General features: G+C 32.9%; 1 protein-coding gene across 1 annotated transcript in view; it reads right to left on the bottom strand.

Moving 5' to 3' along the window:
* LOC114338609 (phospholipid-transporting ATPase ABCA3-like) overlaps positions 1-22264 on the bottom strand; it is a 351819-nt gene that overhangs the window by 137179 nt on the left and 192376 nt on the right. Inside the window, exon 16 of the mRNA XM_050645554.1 lies at positions 18733-18918. Coding sequence (XP_050501511.1) covers positions 18733-18918 — 186 coding nt within the window. The remainder of the gene's footprint in view (positions 1-18732; positions 18919-22264) is intronic.

Raw genomic sequence — 22264 nt, 5'->3', positions numbered from 1 at the left:
CTGATACATCGCGTGTGTTCCAGATTTTCCTTAAGAGGAAACAGTAGCGATCAACAGGTAGCGAAAACGCGTTCCAAGATTGCGGCTGTAATTTTGAATATTTTTTCGAAATATTTGGCACACGTATTCGTAATATAATAAAGAATGGCGGTACAGAGCCCAATTTGAAAAATATATTAATATGTGGAAATTACTCTGTAAATAAATACAATATTAAAAAAACGAGTCTGTACCGCCATTAAGAAGAACAAAAAATACACTTTCTTCAAATAAACTTTTTTATCCCATGCCTAGATTTTGTGTAATTTTGGAACTACTAAAATTTTTTATTTCATTAGTAGTTCCTAAATGACACAAAATCTAGGCATTGGATAAAAAAGTTTATTTGAAGAAAGTGTATTTTTTTGTTCTTCTTAATGGCGGTACAGGCTCGTTTTTTTAATATTGTATTTAATTACAGAGTAATTTCCACATATTAATATATTTTTCAAATTGGGCTCTGTACCGCCATTCGTTATTATATTACGAATAAGTGTGCCAAATATCTCGAAAAAATATTCAAAATTACAGCCGCAATCTTGGAACGCGTTTTGGCTACCTGTTGATCGCTACTGTATCACCTTAATGCATTATATGATTATATAATGAGTGCATATTGTGCCTTTACTATCTTTTTTTCTACATCTGCTCTACTAGCGCCTTTTTTTCCATAATCGATCCCAGATATGTAAAGTTAGCTATCTCCTGTATTTGTCTTCCTTGTATTTTAATTTTAGTTTCTTGGTTGCTGTTTTTTTAAGTTTGGTTTTTTTGTCTTTATCTTCAGACCCATTATCTTGGAGTATTTTGCAAGCTTGTCGATCTTCTTTTGCTTATGGCTACTATGTTCGGTTAGGGGACAAATGTCATCTGCGAACTACAAATCGTCCAACTAGTTATGCAGTTTCTATCTAATACCTGTTTTATTACCACTTATTTTCTGCATGATCCAGTCCGTTATTATTATAAATATTGTCGGTGTTATTGCTCGCCAATTCTCGCATTTATTGAAATCGCCCTTTTTTGGTATCTTAATAGTTAAACCCACGTTCCATTTCTGTGGGAGCTCCTGGTCGGCCTATATCTTGTTAAAGAGTTTGTGTAACATTTCTACTGATTCGTTTGCGTCCGCCTTTATTAAATCTATCGGTAGTTTGTCGCTTTCAGCGGCTTTGCCATTTTTTTAGTTGATTTAGTGTGTTTTGTATTTCTTCTTTCGTAATTTCAACTGTTCTAATGTTCATTTCCTGTATTACATTATCTCCGTCTATATCTGGTGTTTGGAGTATATTTCCTCGCTGTGTTCTTTTCATCTTTGTATTATTTTATGTTCTGATTTAATTATATTATTTCCTTGTTTATCTTTGATTTGTTTATTACTGTTTAGTGTTTTCCCTGTCAAATTTCGGATGATATTGTACTGTATTTTCAGGTCGTTTTCTTGCGCAACTTTTTCTGACATTTTTACCATATGATTTACGTAGTATCTTTTGTCTTTTCTGGCTTGCTTTTTAACCGCTATATTTTTCTTTGTATTTCCTTTCTACTGCTTTTCCTTCTTCGGTTGCTTCTTTTTGTAACATTTTTTCTTTAAGTTTCTTTCTTTCTTCTCTTAGTTGCAATAGTCCAGAAAAATAAGGTTTTTGTCAGGACACTTGCCAGCCAGGTTGCAAATGGTTTTTTTGGAGATATACCTATTACATTATAAATACAACAATGCCCGTCACAATTCGGACGAGAATTTTAGTTATTAACAAATAAGTGTCAAACATGACAGTTTTTTCGTTTAAATGGCTAGAGGTAAAGATAACGTAATTAAATATCTTACTTAGATTATTCATCTTTTAGTAGATAAGCAAAGGTTTAAAATGGAAGTTTTTGAGTTTTGTTCTGATTATTTGTGACTTCAGAAATTGCAAAATAAAACTAAATTTCGAAAATAAAGAAATTGCTATAACTTTTGCAAAAATGAACTTAAGACTTTGATATTGCATGAAATGTTGAGTCAAACAGTCCACATAATGCACAAAAAATTGCAAGACGATTTGTCAATTAGTTTAAATTGCATTCGATTTGTTTATCACAACGAACTTTTTTTGCAATGTTGTTCAGAAAATAATAATGATACAGTAATTCTGTGGAAACCACAGGAAAGAAGAATACTTACATTTTCAACTTATTTAAAAAATCAATAAAAAGTCATATTTACCATTCTGAAAACATTTTACGAAAGTAGAATCATTTTTGGCTTATAAAGAATTTGAATAACCATATTAACTTATTGACTAAATCTGCGTTGGGATTTGAAAAGCTGATATTTTTACACGAATTTTCAAAAAAAACTTTTCGCCTAGGTTAATTACGAGAAAATTTAGCCACTTTTATTACTTATTTAATTTACAGTTACTTCTATATACATAAAATTCTCCTGTAACAGTGTTAGTTATCATATTCCTCCGAAACGGCTTGACCGATTTTTATGAAATTTTACACATATATTCTGTAGGACTGAAAATAGATTGTAATCTATTATTTATACCTATAAGTTATAAGGGGGGTTACCCTCTGCCACTTTTTTATTGTTTTAGAAAACATTGTCTACCTTAATTTTATAGTGTGTACCATTAAAACTATATATACAACCCTTAATTTTCACCCTTCTATCACCAAGACCCTATTTTTTAATACCCTATTTATTTACATCTATAAAATTTTCCTGTCGTAGTGTTAGTTACCATAATCCTCCGATACCGCTTGAACGATTTTTATGAAATTATATAGGTATACTCGAAGGTCTTAGAATCATAATTATCGGCCCCATAACGTTTTGTATTAAGCGCAACATATCTTTAAAAAATAAATTTCCTTTTTTGAGTGCACGGATTTTAATAATTCCCCTCCACCGACCATGAGTCGAATTCTGTGGAGTTATTTTTAAAGATATATTAACCACTCTGTTCAAGTTTACTCAATCTTTTAGATATAAACTGTATACATGCCTTGAACTTCAAAATAGTGCTAGTTAGCTTTCTTAATTGTTAGGAACAAACTAGCTGTGAATTAAATAAAAAAAGTAGCTAACTTTGACCGTAATTAACCAAGGTGAAAGTTTTTTTTACATTTATGTAAAAGTACACATCGAAAACAATGTGATAACTACACTGTATTTACTACAGGGGTATTTCCTGTACACCAACAATCAGCAAAATATACGGAAGAACCTTAAAAAACCGAATAGAAGACGAATACAAGAAAATGGAAGCAGAAGAACAAGCAGGATTTAGATCTGGAAGATCTCACTTGATCACCTTTTTGCAATCGCACAAGTCATGGAAAAGAAAACAGCGATTAACCAAGAGATTCATTTCGTATATTATATTGATCTGAAAAAGGCATACGACAGTGTACCTTCGGTAAAGTTATGGGAGGCAATGGAGGATACAAATATAAACATGTGAAAACGAAATGTGAAAAGTGAAAACTACCCCTAACTGTAAAAAATTATAAAACAACATTTCTAACTTTAATAATGTCTACATTTGGTTTTTATTAGGTACATAATGATTGTTGTATGCTTTAAGATATACTTAAAACCACCCTTGTTAGAGCTATATATAAAAAATTTACTTATCCTAAAAGAATCATTTCAGCTTGCATCGATTTACATAAAAATTTGGGATTAGGATCATATATCACCCTGTACTTCATATTCTATATCATGCTTAAGGGCGTTGATTATTTTAGGGGTGTAACCTACCTCTTATTGACAAAAATTTTATAAAAACATTGTAAATTTTAATATGGGTAAACTTTGGTTTTGATGGGTTAAATAATGATTGTTTTATACTTTAGGATAAAATATCATATTTCAACCCTTAAAAACCACCCTTAATAACATCACAATTTTTATAAGTAGATAATTTAATAGATCTATACAGAAAAAAAGTAGAATTAAAGAATTACAAAAACATTTATTTACACAAAAATACGAATTTACAAATATGTACAAATACAAATAATTTTTTAGTCATCTTCCAGTATATCAACCGATTCTGTGGTATTATACATACATTGAAAATTATCCATGAGCGGACTATTCGATATTTAAAAAAAAATCGTTTTTTGAACTGGCTCCTTCATTTTTGACGATAAAAAGTTTTTTCAATAATAATTCTGTAGGATTTTTGACGAGTTCTAAGACCGTGAAAACTAAATTCTGTAAGATTCCTTAGTTTTTAATTGGGGTGAGTTTAAAAGACTCGAATAAGGGGGTGTTTGCTCGTAAATAGAGGCTTTAAATAGCTATAGTATCTCGCTAACTGTTCACTGCAATGAAAATCTATGCACAAGAGAATTTTACTTATTAAATAATAAGCGAAAATTTAGTAGTACAAAATTTTTTTCGTATCTCCAGTATTTTCGGAGATCTTTTGAAATAAAAGGTGACAAATAGGAAATTGCAAAAAATCAATTTTTCTTCAAGTCAAATTTTTCTAAAATTAGGCCTTTTAAATAGGTCAAACTTCTTGGGTGTATTGATAATACGAATTACAGAAAGGTGAAGACCAATTTTTAATCAGTAGGGTAGTTAGGGGGTTGTTTTCACTGATGATTTTTTCATAGAGAATAGCAGGTACAAACCTTTTTTTGATCACAAGTCGCTTAATTGTCATTCTAGGAGGTTCATATTACTATTTTTTGATAGGTCTAACAGTATACCTACTTAAAAATATTATTTAAGTTTAATTTAATTTGTGTTACTAAAAGATGCATTTTTGATATCTACAGTTTTTTTGATTAAATGCATATTTTTCGAGGTATTCTCAAATACCATCTAAAAAAGTCGATTTTTTCGTCGAAAGACTGTTACTTTCAAGCGCGATTAACTCGAAAAATACTAGTTTTACGAAGAAAATGTAAAAAACATTTTTTTTTAGAATTCATTTTTACATCGATTTACATGGTTAAAATATAATAAAACATTCCCGTCCCCGAGATGGGGTTGCAACCACCCCAAGCTTTTAGCGTACAGCCACATGATATAGAAAATGATCCTTGGACTATTCCCTACCTTCTGTGAAAATTTCAAGTAAATCCATGCTGGACGAAAAAATTGCTAGCCAAAATGCTTCATTTTCTCGACTATAGAAGGAGGAGAAACAATCAGTAAATGTAACGAATATAAATACCTGGGTATGAAAATCACGAATGATGGAACACTGGACGGAGCCATTAAAGAACGAAATACTCAGGGCAGGAAAGCAATTAGGCTCCTAAACTCAGTAATCTGGGACAAGCAGATAAACAACCAAAACAAGAAAAAAATCTATAACGCCGTCGTGAAAAGCATTATAACATACAGCTGCGAAGTATGGCATATGAAGGAAAAATCAAAACAAATGTTAGATGTCACTGAAATGGATTTCTGGAGCAGAGCTGCAGGAATATCAAGAAGAGAACATGTCACCAATGAACGGATACGAGAAATAATGAAGGTCACAGATACACATACAATAAATGACGAAATCAACGAAATACAACTACGATGGTTTGGTTACGTACAAAGAATGCATGAAGACAGAATCACAAAACAAGTGCAAAACTAGAAACCGCAAGGTAGAAGAAGAAGAGGTAGACCGCGAAAAATTTGGCAGGCAGGAATAAACAAAGCCATGGATGAAAGAGGTCTGCAAGTAGATCAATGTGCGGACAGAGAGGAATGGAGAACGGGTATCGGAAGACGGAGAAGGTTATAAACCGATAATACAATAATAATGTAAAAGTACCAGGTTTTTAAATCTTAAAGTCTAGGGATGGTGCATGGCGGTTGTTGAACAAAAAACCGGGTTTCGGTTATACCGTTTTTTTTACTTACGGTTTAACCTGGCGGTTATAATCGGTCAAATAACCGGTTGTTCCAAAAACCGGTTTTCGTTTTTTTAATCAAAAGCAAATACTCAATAGGTTATAATGTTACATTTATATTGCACTTTAGTTTGCTCAATTTTCCTCCAGAAAAATTCCCCAACCAATTCAACCAATAAAAATTTTCCCAGGCGCTTTCAAATTACCCTAAAAATGGGCCAAAGTACTCCAATCTCTGATTCGTCGCTCGTTGTAGACGGCTTCGGCGTATATTGCGTTGTGAATAATTGGGATATTCTCAAAAATGATGATCCTACCGATCTACCGGAATGTCCCTTGGATCTATCAACTATCAAGTTTAGAAAAATATTCAAATGACTTATATTTTACTTAAAAATTAATTCGATAAACCAATTCATTATTTACTTCTCTATTGCCATCAAAAAATTTCAGTAGGTAATATTTTTTAATAAGTTTGTATAATACCTACCTTTTATTTCCTAATATTTAAAAATTACATATTGGAGATTCCTAATCGTATTTCGGTACATATTCACATTTCATACAAGAGTCTCAAGTCTCAACTCAAGTACTCAAATATAAACAATTTTTTAGATGATGGTTGGAATATCGATTTCAAGCAGATCACTTACTTTTTTATGTAAATATATTAACATCTGAAACTATATACCTATTCCCAAAATTGTTTCATAAAAGCTGATGTGACAATTTCGTCCAGTTCTCTATTAGTAAATAAAAGTTGAATTACGGTTGTTTGGGTTAATTACTTATTACTTCGCATATTATTTATAATACACATGATTGAGATCGAAGATAGATAGAAATTTCTTAATTTTTCTCTAAATAAATTTTTTTTCCACAGGTAACTTATTCGGTTTTTCGCCGGTTATTACTTTAAAAAGAAAAAACCGGTTATAACCGGGAAAAAAACGGTAAAACCGATTGTTTCGAATTAAAAAAAACCGGTTTTAGGTTATAACCGGTAGGTTTTTCCCATCACTAAGTCGATTAATTTAGTTTGCAGCCAATACTAACAAAGTTATTCAAATTGTTTATAAGCCAAAAATGACTCTACTAAAATATTTTCGGAATGATAAAAATGACTTTATATTATTTTTTTAAAAACTTTGAAAACATAAGTATTCTTTTTTCATGCTGTTTCCACAAAATGGCTATATCATTATTATTTGATGAAGAAAGCATGCTTCATCATTGTAAAGAAAAGCTTTTTTTTTATAAACAAATTGAATAAAATGTAAACTAATTGACGAATCGACTTGAATTTTTTTGTGTATTATCTGGACTGGACATAGACTATTTGACCCAATATTTCATGTAATATCAGTCTTAAGTTTATTTTTGCAAAAGTTATAGCAAATTTTTTATTTTCGAAATTTAAGTTTTATTTTGCAACTTCCGAAGCAACAAATAATCGTACCAAAATTCAAAAACTGACATTTTTGACCCTTATTTGTTAATCACTAAAATTATCGTCCGAACTGTAACGGACATTTTTGTATTTATAATGTAATAGGTACATAGTATCCAAAAAATCCATTTGCAACCTGGCCGGTCAAGTGTTCCGAACGTATAATTTTGCCTTATTTCCCTGGAGAACAATGTGTCTCCGGTTATCCATTTTTATTCACTTTTTTTTTCATCCCTATAATTTCGTTTGCAGTTTTTGCATAATGTCCTTGAAGTTCTTCCATATTTTTTCCACTGTTTCCTCATGTTGGGAAACTGCTGTTCGGTTTAATTTCAGTCTTTTTGTGAATTCGATTCTTGTGTTTTCTTGTTTAAGAGCTTCCACATTGTATCTTCTTCTTGTGTTTACTTTTCGGTTTTTGTCTTTGGCTAATTTCATCTTTATTTTGGCACTTACTCGCATGTCTTTGATATGTTTAATTGCAGACCAAATATTTGACTTTTGTTTTCAACCAGTCGTATAAGATCAATCAGCTCTGATTGACTATTTGCAAGAAGGGATGTGTCATCTGCGAAACGTAGGTTGTCTATTTTATGATTATTTATTGAGATGCTTTTTTCCCATCCTTCAAGTGCTCCTCTCATAATATGCTCTTCATATATATTGAATAATCGTGGAGATAGTATACATCCCTGTCTGATACCCTGTTCTGGATGAAATTCGTTTGAAAGTGTGTCAAGCACTTTAACTGATCCAATAGTGTGTTCAAATAGTTCAGTTATAAGCGAAATAAGGTGTTGGGGTACGCCTACTTCTTTTAGTATAATAAGTGTCTCCACTTGACCCTGTAGAACGCCTAACGATAGTCTATAAAGCATATGTACAGTGGAATATTGAATTCCCTAGATTTTTCGATTATCTGTCTTATATTCAACAGGTGTTCTCGAGTACCTCTACCTATGGTAAATCCAGTTTGTTCTTGTGGAATTTCTCTTTGAAGGAATGTTTTTAGTCTCTCATTGATTATATGTAGTATTATTTTACTGACATGGAAGCTGCCTTTTTTATGAATTGTTGTTATTGTAGATTTTGTCCAGTCTTCAGGCCATTGTTTAGAATGCCATAATTGCCATATTTGGTTACAGAGTAGATGAAGTAATTTTACGCCAGTTTCTTCTGTGGCTTTGAGTGTTTCTGCTGTTATCATATCTGGACCTGGTGCTTTATTATATTTGAGCTTAATGATCGCTAGTCTTACTTTATTTTCAAGTATATCAGGTTCTTCTTCTACCTCATCAAAGATTTGGTTAATAGGTTCTTGGGGTTAATCATGTTTATATAGGTCCCTGCAATTCGATCTCCATGTCTCTGCTATATTTTCTCTGATTGTTCTCAGTGTTCGAGTGTTGTCTTCTATGGCCCAAGTTCTGGCTTTGAATTATTTTGTTGAGTAGCGTATTTTTCTAAATAGATCTCTCGGCTGATTATTCTGATCATGTCTCTCAATTTCTTTGCATATACTTTGATAGTACAGTTTTTTTCTGCCTTGCATCTTCGCTTTACTTTTTAATTGAGGTTTCTTAAACTAGGGTTTTCCCTTTCACTATGCATACCACTTTGACAAAGATTTCTTCTATTCTCAATGATCTGAAAGGTTTCATCTGTTATCCAGTGTTTCCGTTTCACAGGAGTATTTATCTTTGGATGATCAGTTGGTGTTGTTACACAATGTTTAAAAGTCTCCCATATTTCTTGTGATGTTCCGTTACGAATAGAGGGCATTATTTTATGTACTTCCTGGAGAAGTTCGTCCTGCTTTTTTTAGTTCTACCTAATGATCTATCTGATTCTATCTATGATACAGGTGGTGACATTATAATTGATATATTATAGTATGAGAATAGAAAAATTATATTATTAAAAATATTGTAATAAAAAATTCTATCTATATATCTATAAGCGAGGTTCCTACAGCCTCTGCTACTTCTCGCATTTCGACCGCTATCTTTTTCTGTCCATCCATTCGTCTTCTTTGATGGCTTTATCTCTCATGATGTATTCTACATGTTCTTCCCAGGTAACTAAAGGCCTTTCCCTTCTTCTTTTTTGTTGTGGTATGCAATTTAAAGCTTTCTTTGGCCATTTATCTTCATTCATTCGTTTGACGTGACCATACCACACTAGTTGTCTCGTTTTAATTCTATCTACACTGAAATCTACAGTTTTTGTCCTCCTTCCTGATGCGATCTTTTATATACCACACGCTCTCCTTAGATAATATATTTCTACTACCTACTTCTATTCTCTTTTTATCTTTTTTTGCGATCTGCCAAACTTCTGCTCCATAAGTCAAAATAGGCTCTACCAAGGTACGATAGATTGTTGTTTTTTGTCTTATCTCTTTAGACCATAGTAGAGAGCTTAGAATGTTTACCGCTATTTTGCCCTGCTGTGTTCTGTTTTCGATGTCTCTTTTGCCTTCTTTAGATAATATAGATTCAAATTATTTATATTCTTTAAATGTATTTGTGGTTCTAATTCCTAAATCTGGATCTTCTAATAAAGAATTAAGAATTAAATTCTAACACTTCTATAATATGTTACAATTGAGCAATTAGACCACCAGTTTCGGCAACTGGTTATGATAAATTCATCAATTTTAATGAACATACTTTTCATTTGTTTTTATTTTTGCAGTAAGAAATACACTGTTAATTCTACAAAGAGAATATCATTAATCTGTCACAATAATTGTTTTAAAATACTACAATAATCATTTATAAAAATATCCGAAGTCTAAATACCAACATTTGAGGTGGCAACAGCGTAGTAGAAGCCATGAGGACATAAACTGAAATATACGGATTCCGCGACAACCTTAAAATGAATAAATATATATTTGGACGTCATCAAAACCGTTAAAGTGATTTTATATATACAGCAAGCGAACGTGGCGCGCCTGACGGCAACTGCCCCAAGTAATGTGTATATTATTATACAGATAACGTGTCTGAGGACATCCGGCCAATATTTTGTTCAGGCAGTGTAGGAAGTGGTACCTTTCACCTGCGATAAATTTTAGAGAAAATCCTCGTGGCAACCGTATATCGGAGTCCACGCAGACCTGGACGCCACGAGAGACTACAGTTTAACATGGGGGGACGTCATGAGATGCTAAAAATAAATATATATATATATATATATATATATATATATATATATATATATATATATAAAATATTTTATATATATATATATATATATATATATATATATATATATATATATATATAATTATTAATATGTAGTGACTGTTAATAATACAAAATGAATAATTTTGGGGAATGCAGTCAATGTGTTTTGGGCTGATTAAAAGAGAAACACTTTGAACTTTTGTCGAGCTTTCGGACAATTTATTTCCTTTATCAAGAATTATTATTAAATGTTACATCGGACAAACTTCACGTAACCTATCTCTTAGACTAACGTCTCATAAAAGTGATATCAAGAGAAATATCCCTTCTTGTGCATTGGCAGAGCATGTTATTAATGAGGATCATGTTTTCATTTTTCAAGAAGCAACAATTTTGGAAAGAGAAGTAAATTTACGTAAAAGAGAATTTAAAGAAATGGTTTGGATAAAAAAATCAAATTGTATTAATAAGAGATCTGATATCAATAATCTAAGCATTATTTATAATAACATTTTGGCTTTGACTAACTAACTTTGACTGTAATTTACTAACTTTGACTTTAATTTTGAGATCTGATATTACTAATTTATGCATTTTATAAACAATTTGATCTTATTAATTTTTAAAATTTCACTAAATAGTATCAAAAGAAAAATATTTATAACATTCTAAATCAACTTGTTTTACATTACTATCAGTTTTTTTTTTTTTACTAATAATTATAACTTCAAATTTGCTTATATCTTTATATCATTATTTTATACACTGTTAGCTAACTTCTTTCCCAATCTATCGAGTTATTAAAGTAGTCTAACTACATTTGATTAATGTCCTTTTGACATATTTCAAAATTAATTTACGTTTACAATTTATATTTTTTAGAAAGAATTTTTATGTTTTTAATAAGTATGTTAGTTATTTTGTAAACCACGAGCAGTAAGTTGTTATTTTTCTAGTTTTCATCTAAATTTAAACATTTGTATTTTTAGATTGTCTTGATAAAGGAAATAAATTGTCCGAAAGCTCGACAAAAGTTCAAAGTGTTTCTCTTTTAATCAGCCCAAAACACATTGACTGCATTCCCCAAAATTATTCATTTTATATATATATATATATATATATATATATATATATATATATATATATATATATATATATGCGCAGTGGTATATAGGAAGAGAAGTCAATTACCTTTGAAATGGTCTATTGAAGAAGGTTGTATGACTATTTTTGAGCAAGAATTACTTTTCAAAATTTTATTCTTTTAACTATTTTTGATATGTTTTACGATTCTTTTTAAATTTCTCATTATAACTTTTTTTCTTGTACATTTAGGTATATACATTGCTATATTAAAAAGAAAGCCTATTTTCTTTATTTTAAAATGGGGTATTGTAAAAAGTTCTAGGACTCTTTCTAAATAAAATATGCTTGTTCAAAGTGTGACATATACGCATGCAATATATTCCACTAAGTTGGGGCCACATGGAAAACTTTTTTGTTATTAATTTTATGAAACAATTATTATTCATAAAATGTTCTGTATGGTCTAAAACCTATAGGCGAGCGGCACACGCCTAATTTGAGTCTTGGAAATCGAAAAAGCGACCATGAAAGGTGAATAGCTAATTTTGGTCATTCCTTATATTTTCGAGGTCGCTGAATCTAATTATGAAGTTTATTTTTATCTAGAATTGGTGGAACATGTTCAAAAATCAAATTTTATGCAAAAATTCGAAAAATTAATTTTGATGATTTCTCATATTTACCTCGCTGTATCTTTGGTCGCTGTAAATACTTTCGTTTGACAATTTTACTTTGTTATCTTTGAAGTATTTAGATAACAACGAGCTTTTTCCAAAATGTTTAAACAAATTAAAAGAGGAGTTGTTAATGTTAATTTTTAACATTTGGTCGTTACATTTCGTTGGTTTAATGTTTACTTAAAAAAGTTGAGTAACGAACTTTTTAGTTTATAATTTTAACGAAAACAACAATAAATTATAATTCATGAAGAAGTTTTATGGAAAAGGACCCCGCACAAACCTTATGGAAAATAGGTCCCAGTGGATTTCGTTCATACTTTGGGAAAATACTCTTTGAAGCAACCTGATAAAAAGTTCTCATGGGCACAACTCAATCGTATGAAGGATTTTCAAGATATAGAGGCCAAACTCGGAAAATTATAAGATTTACGGGGTATTCCAATTCCGTGAGTTACTGGTTATTTGGCAACATGTACAAGTTTGGATCAAGGAAAAGTACTAGTAGTCTAGGATTTTTCCTGGCTATCCAATGGCTACCTTTACTTTCACCTTGACCTTCAACGGACGTCATCTTCTAGAGTTTCGAGGATTTTAGGCATCAAATTGATGTAACCAGATTAATCATGAGTTTTTGGGATCACAAAACACGAATATGCCATCAGAATTGCCCTCCGGATGACGTGGTGGCCAGGGCCACTGCAAGGGACGTCATATTCTAGAGTTTCGATGGTTTTCGGCATTTAATTGATGCAAATGAATTAGTGAAGAGTTTTTTGAGGTCGCTAAACACGAATAGGCCACCAGAACCGACTCCCGGAGCACCTGGTTTCCAAGGTCAATGAAAGGGGCTCCTGGAGTTTCGAGGGTCTTTGGTACTACATTGATGCAAACGGATTAATTATAGGTTTTTGGGGTTGCTGAACACGAATATGTGGGTCGGATCTGATAGTGTATGCATGTTCAGCAACCCCAAAAACCTAAGAGTAATCCATTTGATTCCTCCGAAACTCCAGAAGATAACCTGTCTTAGGCACCAGGTGCTCCTGTGTCTGTGCTAATCACGTATTCGTGTTCAGCAACCCCAAAACCCTATAACAACTAATCTGTTTGCATTAATGTAGTACCAAAGACCCTCGAAACTCCATTCCAAGGACCATTGACCTTGGAAATCAGGTGCTCCGGGAGTCGGTTCTGGTGGCATATTCGTGTATAGCGACCTCAAAAAACACTCCAGTAATTCATTTGCATCAACTAATTGCCGGAAACCATCGAAACTCTAGAAAATGACGTCCCTTGCAGAGGCCCTGGCCACCACGTCATCCGGAGGGCAATTCTGATGGCATATTCGTGTTTAGCGATCTCAAAAACCCATGAGTAATCTGTTTATATCAATTGAATGCCGAAAACTCTCGAAACTCTAGAAGATGACGTCCGTTGAAGGTCAAGATCAAAGTAAAGGTCGTCATTGGATAGCCAGGAAAAAATCATAGACTACTAGTACTTTTCCTTGATCCAAACTTCTACATGTTACCAAATAACCAGTAACTCATGGAATTGGAATACCCCGTAAATCTTATAATTTTCCGAGTTTGGGCATCTATATCTTAAAAATCCTTCATACAATTGAGTTGTGCCCATGAGAACTTTTTATCAGGATGCTTCAAAGAGTATTTTCCCAAAGTATGAACGAAATCCACTGGGACCTATTTTTCATAAGGTTTGTGCGGGGTCCTTTCAAGTCAAAGTATGGAATAAGGAAAACGTTATGTGACTTTATAGACGAGTGGTACTCTCCCAAAAATACGCTTATTTGTCGGGATATTGACCACGGTGTGGTGAATGGCTAATTTTAGTCTTACTTTATGTTTTTGATAATGCTAAAAACGAAAATGGGGTCTGTTTTGAATTTTAGATGGGGGACATTGTCAAAATCTCATTTTTTCCTTAAAAATAAAAAATGGAATCACGTTTTTCTTAAAATTAAAAGTTGCACCATTTTTGTTTCTATAAAACATTTTAATATTTGTATCCCATATTTTAACATAAACTTGATTAAAAAGCTAAATTTCAAATTTTGTCACTCAACTTTAATCTGCACCTTTTACTTTAAACAATTCATAACTTTTATAATAATAATAAGAGACACAGATTGAAACAGGTCCCATTATCTTCAGAAAGGTAAGACATATAAGGTAACAGAGTTGTAACGAGTTAAAATCAAAAAAATATGATTTCCTTTTATTTATTTTTTGGGTAAAATTCCGATTTTGCCAATGTTTCCCCACGTAAAATTCAAAATAAAGCTAATTTTCGTTTTCAGCACCATCAAAAACATACAGTATGACCAAAATTAGCCATTGACCACACACTCGAGAAATGAGCATTTTTTGGTGTGTGGCGCTCGTCTATAAAGTCACATAACTTTTTTTCTATTACATATTTTGACTTGAAATTTTCCACAAAACTCCTTCATGAATTATATTTTATTGCTGTGTTGGTTAAAATTATAAACTAAAAAGTTGGCCACTCAACTTTTTTAAGTGAACATGAAACTAACGAAATCTGACGTCAAAATGTTTAAAAATTATCAACTCCTCTATTAATTTGTATGAACATTTTGGACATATTAAACTTAATCTGGATCAATTTTTCTGTAGACGTGCGACGTGCTTATACCAAAAGAGCATAGAACTCACCCAAATGGACCCCTGTACCTAGGGACTAATGGACCCGTTTCTCAAAAACACTCCCCTTTAAATACCTCGCGGTTTTTTCATATTTAGAGGTCCATTGACCACATGAAACAACAAAACCTCGTTAACGTTGTAGTTTCTTTCTAAAGTACATAATCAATAGCCTATTAGCATAATTTGAGCAAGAAATCATGTTTGATAACAACCACACGATGTTCTAACTCTGGTTTTTTATTTGTAGCATTTAGTTTACTTGTAACCGTTGACCTGATGATGCTCTGTAAATTTTAGACAGCGAAACCGGTCGTCGGAGTGAAACAATAAATTATTTCGAGTACGTCTGTATTTGACTTCATTGTATATAAATTGTTTATAAGGCTCTATCTCGTAAAGTAAAAGATCACAACTATCTCAAATAAAATTTAATCCTTAAAAAACCAAAATCATATTAATTTTTCGAAGCTTTTTCGATCGTAACTTGGCTTCTGCACAAACAAATAAGCTTTCAAATCTGATTTCAAAACATAATTAATAGATTTTTAAACAAAATTTGTTAAATTACTTTATCTTTATTTATATTAAAATTATACCAGTTTGAAATTGTAATTGTCTTTAAAAAATTATAGATTAAGTTGTTTATAATCAGTGGCGTAACCAGGTAGGTATTGGCGATTATACCTCCCCTCCCACTGGAATGTACTTTGAGCTCTATACGATTAACACCGTAACGAGTATTCAAAGAGATTCTCCCCAAGAGAACCTCCAATAGTTGTAATCCCCCTGAGAAATATCCTTGTTGCGCCGATGTTTATAAAGGTTTTAAACAAATTTAAGCAATAATCATTTATACTTTAATTAACAGTAATAAAATAGAAGGATTCAAAACAAACATTGAGAAAAGATTTGCCAAATGTTTGTACTACACTAAGTGTAACAGTTATTCTCGGTGCCATGTTGTAGCCATATTGTTTCTTTAATCACATCAGATGTGGAATTTTAACAGGATTTCACCCTAGATGAGAGGCTTAGCACTGTATGTAACAATTTTAAATTTTTTATATGTTTGATATGTACTACTTTCTTTCGTTTGAGCAGAGAAATTATGTTGCCAAGTTAAAATCTGCTAACGTCGACCTAGTATCGTTTCACAAATTTAAATTGCATTTCAAACCCATCTAATATTAAAGTTTTATTTTCAAACAGCGGGCTAGTTTTAACTACTACACAGAATTTCACTGATGATGATGTGATTAAATCAAAAACGTTCTGATACAAATTTTATAATCCATTTCGAAGACTTTTTTAAAGTTTTAATAAACATTACACCATTTTTCAAACGAGGTTTTCGAGATAACTTCTCTGTAAGTTTTTATAACTATGGTATACAGCCAAACCACTGGGACTTTCCCTTTAATATGAATAATATGTGTATTAAATATAACGAAAAAAGCGCCAAATATAGATCTCCTTATATTCAAATACGAAGACAATGTATAATGTAAAATAACCAAATGAGTTGAATGAATGATTTAAACGCATTAAATATAAAAACCTAGGTATTATTATTACTTCTAGAGTCATTCCTGGAAATCTACTAGAAAATATAATAAACTGAGTCTAAGTGAAAGACCGTGCAGAAAGCTGTACTACCCTCGGTGTCCAGATGTATACGAATATTTTTGTAAGATACCCCAACACGCCAATTCACCTAGGGCTAAATAACAAAAAAAACCTCACCACTGCTCAATTCTTTTAATACCGTATCTGGGATGAGTGAATTTTTCCTTAGGGCAAGTGACAACCGTATGTCTTGAATCTGAACATTACTCTATTACTCTAAACAGTAACGATTATGTTACATAAACAATACAGAGAGCTCCTAAATTATGGAATATATTCATTTTTTCAAACAAAAACTTTAACATAAGAACTTTGGAGAAAAAGCCCAAGACAAGCCGATTTTTATTTTTAAATTATGATTTTATGACAAATATGCCATGATAGTGACGTCATCCATTTGGGCATGGTGGCGTAATGGATGATTATTTTAAATGGGAATAGGGGTCGTGTGGTAGCTCATTTGAAAAGTTATTCAATAATTATTTATTAGTAATATAAACATTAACATCATTATTTATTCACGGTGGCCAAAGAAATAATTTTTGAATTAAATTAATTGACGCAAAAAGAAGAATGCATGTAGTTTCTTTAACTCAAACTACATTTTATTGCTGTCAAAAAAGAGAAAAAATGTTTAGTTGACAAATAAACATTGCTTTTCGCTTAAATTAAATGTTCAAATTGCCAAGAGGCAGGCGGGTGCCTGGTTGACATTCACTTTAAGAAAAAAGCAATGTTTTTTATGAAATAAACATTTTTTTATATTTTCTGACATCAGAAAAATGTATTTTGAGTTAAATAAATTACGTATATTCTTCTTTTTGCTTCAATTACTTTAATTCAAAAATTGTTTTGTGGACACCCTGTATAAAGAATGACGTTAATTTATAATACTGAACAGAGCATTGGATATCCTTTCAAATGAGCTACCACACAACCCCTATTCCTATTAAAAAAATAATCGATTACGTCATCAAGGCAAAATGAATGACGTCACTATTATGGCATATATTATGTCAAAACACTATACCTAAACAATAAAAACCGACCTGTCTCGGGATTTTTTTCCAAAGTAGCCTATTCTCGAAAAAATGAATTTATTCCACAATTTTGAACCTCTCTATACAGGATGTATCATTGAATGTCCAATCTCTGAGTTGTAAATTCTAGACCTCAAAATATTAAGATTTAAACCAAATCACTTAAATAAAATATGGCTCCTTACTAAGTTAGAGGGTGTTTTATTTAAGAAATTTAAAATATTTTTACTCGGTAGGTACTTTAAAACTATTTGACGTATTCTTATCAAACTTGGCAAAAATTGTACTATACACCCTATACACTATACACCCTATTAAATTGTAATAAATAAACGTTTTAAGCTACTACCAGAGGCGTACGACAGAGTATAGTGAATTGTTGATCCTTCCCAAATTCTACGCAACCGGGGGAATTACTATTTTAGCACAATTTTTCATTTCTCCAATTCTTTCTATGTAAATAGTGTACTCTTCATTGCTAACGCTAAAGTCATTAGTCTTCGAGATATAGCAATGCCCCCAGTGACGTAGAATTTCCAAGGGTCAACCATCCACTATTCCCTGTCGTACGCCTCAAGTAGCTAAAAACGTTTATTTATCACAATTTAATAGGATGTATAGTATAGTCACACTTTCTGCTAAGTATGATAAGGATACGTCAAATAATGTTGAAGTAATGGGTAAAAATATTTTTTTAATTTTTAAATAAAATACCCTGTAACTCAGTAAGAAGCCATATTTTATTTAAATGATTTGAGTTAAATCTTGAGAAAGATGCAGTCAAAGAAGATCTGGAGAAAATGGGAGTGCGATAATGGGAATTAGTGGCACAGGACCGACAAACATGGAAGGCGGAAGGCAATAGTAAACGCGGCAAAGACTCACGAAAAGTTGTAGCGCCATTGATGATGATAAGTTAAATCTTATTACAAATCTATTAAATCTATTTCGAGGTCTAGAATCTACAACTCAGAAATTGGACATTGTTAATGATACAACCTGTATATGCACAAAATTTAAAAAACTGTCTATTCTTTTAACGAAAGTGTCAAAAATAAAAAATACCGGCAGTGCGCGCATCAGAGCTACTTTGTAATTGCTTAGATCTTGAAATTTCCGGTTTTGCACCAAGACGTCTAGATTCTGTCCTACCACTTGAGTCTGGCTCAGGTTCGGCTTCTTGTTCTTCCTTTTGTAAACGAAGAAAAACTTCTTCCAAAGTTGTCATTGAAACACCATAGCTGATAATACCTAAAACATTGTTTTTATAAGTATTAAAATTAAAGATTATTAACAAATGTAAAACGTGATTGACTTAATTATTAGTTTAATACAATAAGTATTTAAGAAAACTATTGTTTTATTTCAAGATATACAAAAACATATATCAAATTAACACAACACCCAAATGTTAACCGCTTGTAGACCAGCTTATCAAATATGATGTAACATGTTGTTTCATATAAATGTATATAAATGTATATTTCATCATATAAATGTATATGATGTTTCATATAAAATGTACATACCCTGTATAACATAACAAACCTTTATATTTTTGTGATAAGACAAAAGTTAAGGAGATTTCGAATATAAAATAAAATACAGGTAAATTTCCATTTAAGAAAAACATAAATTTGGTCTTCCACTAGGTTATCGAACACCCTGTAACATTTTACCTAATTTTGTAATAGGAATCTCAAAGTTGTCTACAACTTTTTTTATTAACTTTTATTGCTATATATTACTATAGCGGATCTATTGAGCTTTACACCACTAATAAATCACCCTGTATGTTTGGCTACCCAACGTATTTTATGTTATATTATTGGCATCCAAAGTGGCGGTATGTTATAATTTTTTTTGTTCGTCTTCTTCTTCATGTCCTTCATGTCCTTTCAAAACGTTGGTTACCATCATAGCTATCTTAATTTTATTCACTGCCACCCGAAATAGCATGCTTGTATCAACACAACATCAATCTCGCAAGTTCTTCAACCATGAGGTTCTTCCTCGTTCTGGACTGCTATTTTTCCGTGCATAATATTTTGCAGCATCCTATATTTGGGAATTTGGGACCTCTCATTAGATGTCCGAAATACTCCAGCTTTCTCTGCTTGATGCTTTTATAATCTCAGTAGTCTTGCTGAGACGTTCCAGTATTGTGGATTTTCGAATCTTCTCCACCCAAGAAACTTTTAAAATTCTTTTATAGCACCACATTTCGAAAGTCTCAAGGCGATTTAGATCGATTTTATTTGCAGTCCAGGACTCGACACCATAAAGTCAGACCGAGAACACGTAGCAATAAAATAGACGGATCCTCAATTCCAATTTTAGGTCTCTCTTACATAACGCCTTGAACATCCTTCTAAAAGCGGCTCTGGCCTGCTCTATTCTAGATCTAATTTCGCCGTGACTTTCTTTTAATTGTTGTCCAAGGCCCAAGGTAAACGATTTTATCAACTTGCTTAAGTTTGGTATTATTTACATACATACATTACAATTTACATTTGTATATGTAAATAATACCAAACTTGAGCAAGTTGATAAAATCGTTTACCTTGGACAGCAATTAAAAGAAAGTCACGGCGAAATTAGATCTAGAATAGAGCAGGCCAGAGCCGCTTTTAGAATGATGTTCAAGGCGTTATGTAACAGAGACCTAAATATTCACCTAATATTCACCATTGGCGCGCGTACGGGTAATAGCCTGACATTTTAAGATAAAGATGGTACGCCACTGAAATATTTCAAATTAAAAATCTTTCTTACATTCCTCATTCAATTTGGGACAAAAAATTTATCTTCCCTTTTTTTATGCGACGATTTTATGATGATGAGTAATTTTGAGATGATTTGAAGAGGTGGAAGAGAAACTCAACATTGTCTTAAAAACAATGACTGCGTTCTATCTGCAAAATTCCCTGAAACACAATACTTCTAAAATACCTTGACGCTAAGGAAGCTGAACGAAAATTCCAAATTTAGTGGAATGGTAACACATTAAAGAAATGGAATTTAGTGGAATGGTAACACATTAAAGAAATGGAATTTAGTGGAATGGTAACACATGGTAATTAAATAAAGAAAACTACAGTATCTCGGACATGTGATGCGGGGCGAAAAGTATGGCATCCTGCGACTCATAATGCAAGGAAAGATATATGGCAGAAGAAGCATCGGAAGAATACGAATTTCATGGCTGAAGAACCTGAGAGAATGGTTTCGATGCAGCTCAAAACAACTATTTAGAGCTACTGCCTCAAAAATTAAAATAGCTATGATGATTGCCAACCTCCGTAGCGGAGATGGCACCTGAAGAAGAAGAACACATTAGAACACATATATAGATCAACCTAAATATCTTGGAGTCTAGACCGGTCGGTCACCTTAGACGAAATTGCATAAAAACGAAATGGAAAGTAATAACTAGGAACAGCATACTTAGACAGCTAACGGGATTATGTGTATTAAATCTCCGCTACGGAGAGAATTGCGAAGCTGTAGCCTACGCCGACGATCTAGCTATCCTAGTTACCCACGATCACTACTTGGAGCTAGTGAATATAGCGGAAAGCTGTTTCGGGCGGGTGAACGCCTGGATGAATGAGACTGATCTTGAACTTGCAAGCGCAAAAACAGAGGTGGTGGTTCTTAAGGCACCCAGAGGCGGACCAGACCTGGTATTCCGTTTTGGAAATAACATAGTCAAACCTTCCTCTTGCGCCAAATATCTGGGCGTAGACCTCGAGCGTGGACTGAGGTTCACCAAGCACCTTACGAGGGTGGTAGGGAAGGCGGAGGCACAAACCGGGGCCCTCCGAAGAATAACACCAAATATCGGAGGGCCAGGTAGTGCTAAAAGGAGACTGTACCTCCACACTATACAGTCCACCCTTCTCTACGGAGCTCCAGTCTGGGTCGAGGTTCTACGCTATAAGAAATATAGAGACGTGCTAAACAAGGCGCAGAGGAAACCTCTGTTGAACGTAGTCAGCGCATACAAGACTACGTCTACCACGGCCTTACAGGTGATAGCAGGCGCCCCTCCTATCTACCTGCTAGCCAGGGAAAGAAAAACATTATACGAACAACAAAACGGTCACCTTCCGGAGGTAAGAGCGGCTGCCAGAGAGCAGCTTCTCACGGACTGGCAGGCAGAATAGGAGGCGGAATATAACAAAGCCCAATGGACCAAAAAACTCATCCCGAATGTAGGGACGTGGTACGCTTGCAAGTTTAAGAGGGTTAATTTTTATTTTACTCAATTTTTAACTGGACACGGGTCCTTCCGGGCGTTCACTCACAGAATCGGCAAGACTGATGACGACGTGTGCCGGACATGTCACGTGAGGGAAGACGCAGAGCACTGTGTCTTCCGGTGTAGCGTCTTCGCTCTCGAACAGGCCGAGCTCAGGAACAGATTTGGTGAGGTAGGCCCAGATAATATAATTAACGTCGCGATCGAGAACAAAATAAATTTTGAATTTATAATTGACATCGTTACGGCCATCGTAAAACGTAAAGCGGCTCTAGAACGGGTAGAACAACAAAATGGGTAAAGTGGGCCCTTAAAGCCAGCAGAAAAAAAAAT

Source organism: Diabrotica virgifera, chromosome 3, assembly GCF_917563875.1.
Source record: "Diabrotica virgifera virgifera chromosome 3, PGI_DIABVI_V3a".
In the NCBI taxonomy this organism is placed as follows: domain Eukaryota; kingdom Metazoa; phylum Arthropoda; class Insecta; order Coleoptera; family Chrysomelidae; genus Diabrotica; species Diabrotica virgifera.
Note: the sequence above shows the minus strand (reverse complement) of the source record. Positions and strands in the feature narration are given on the sequence as shown.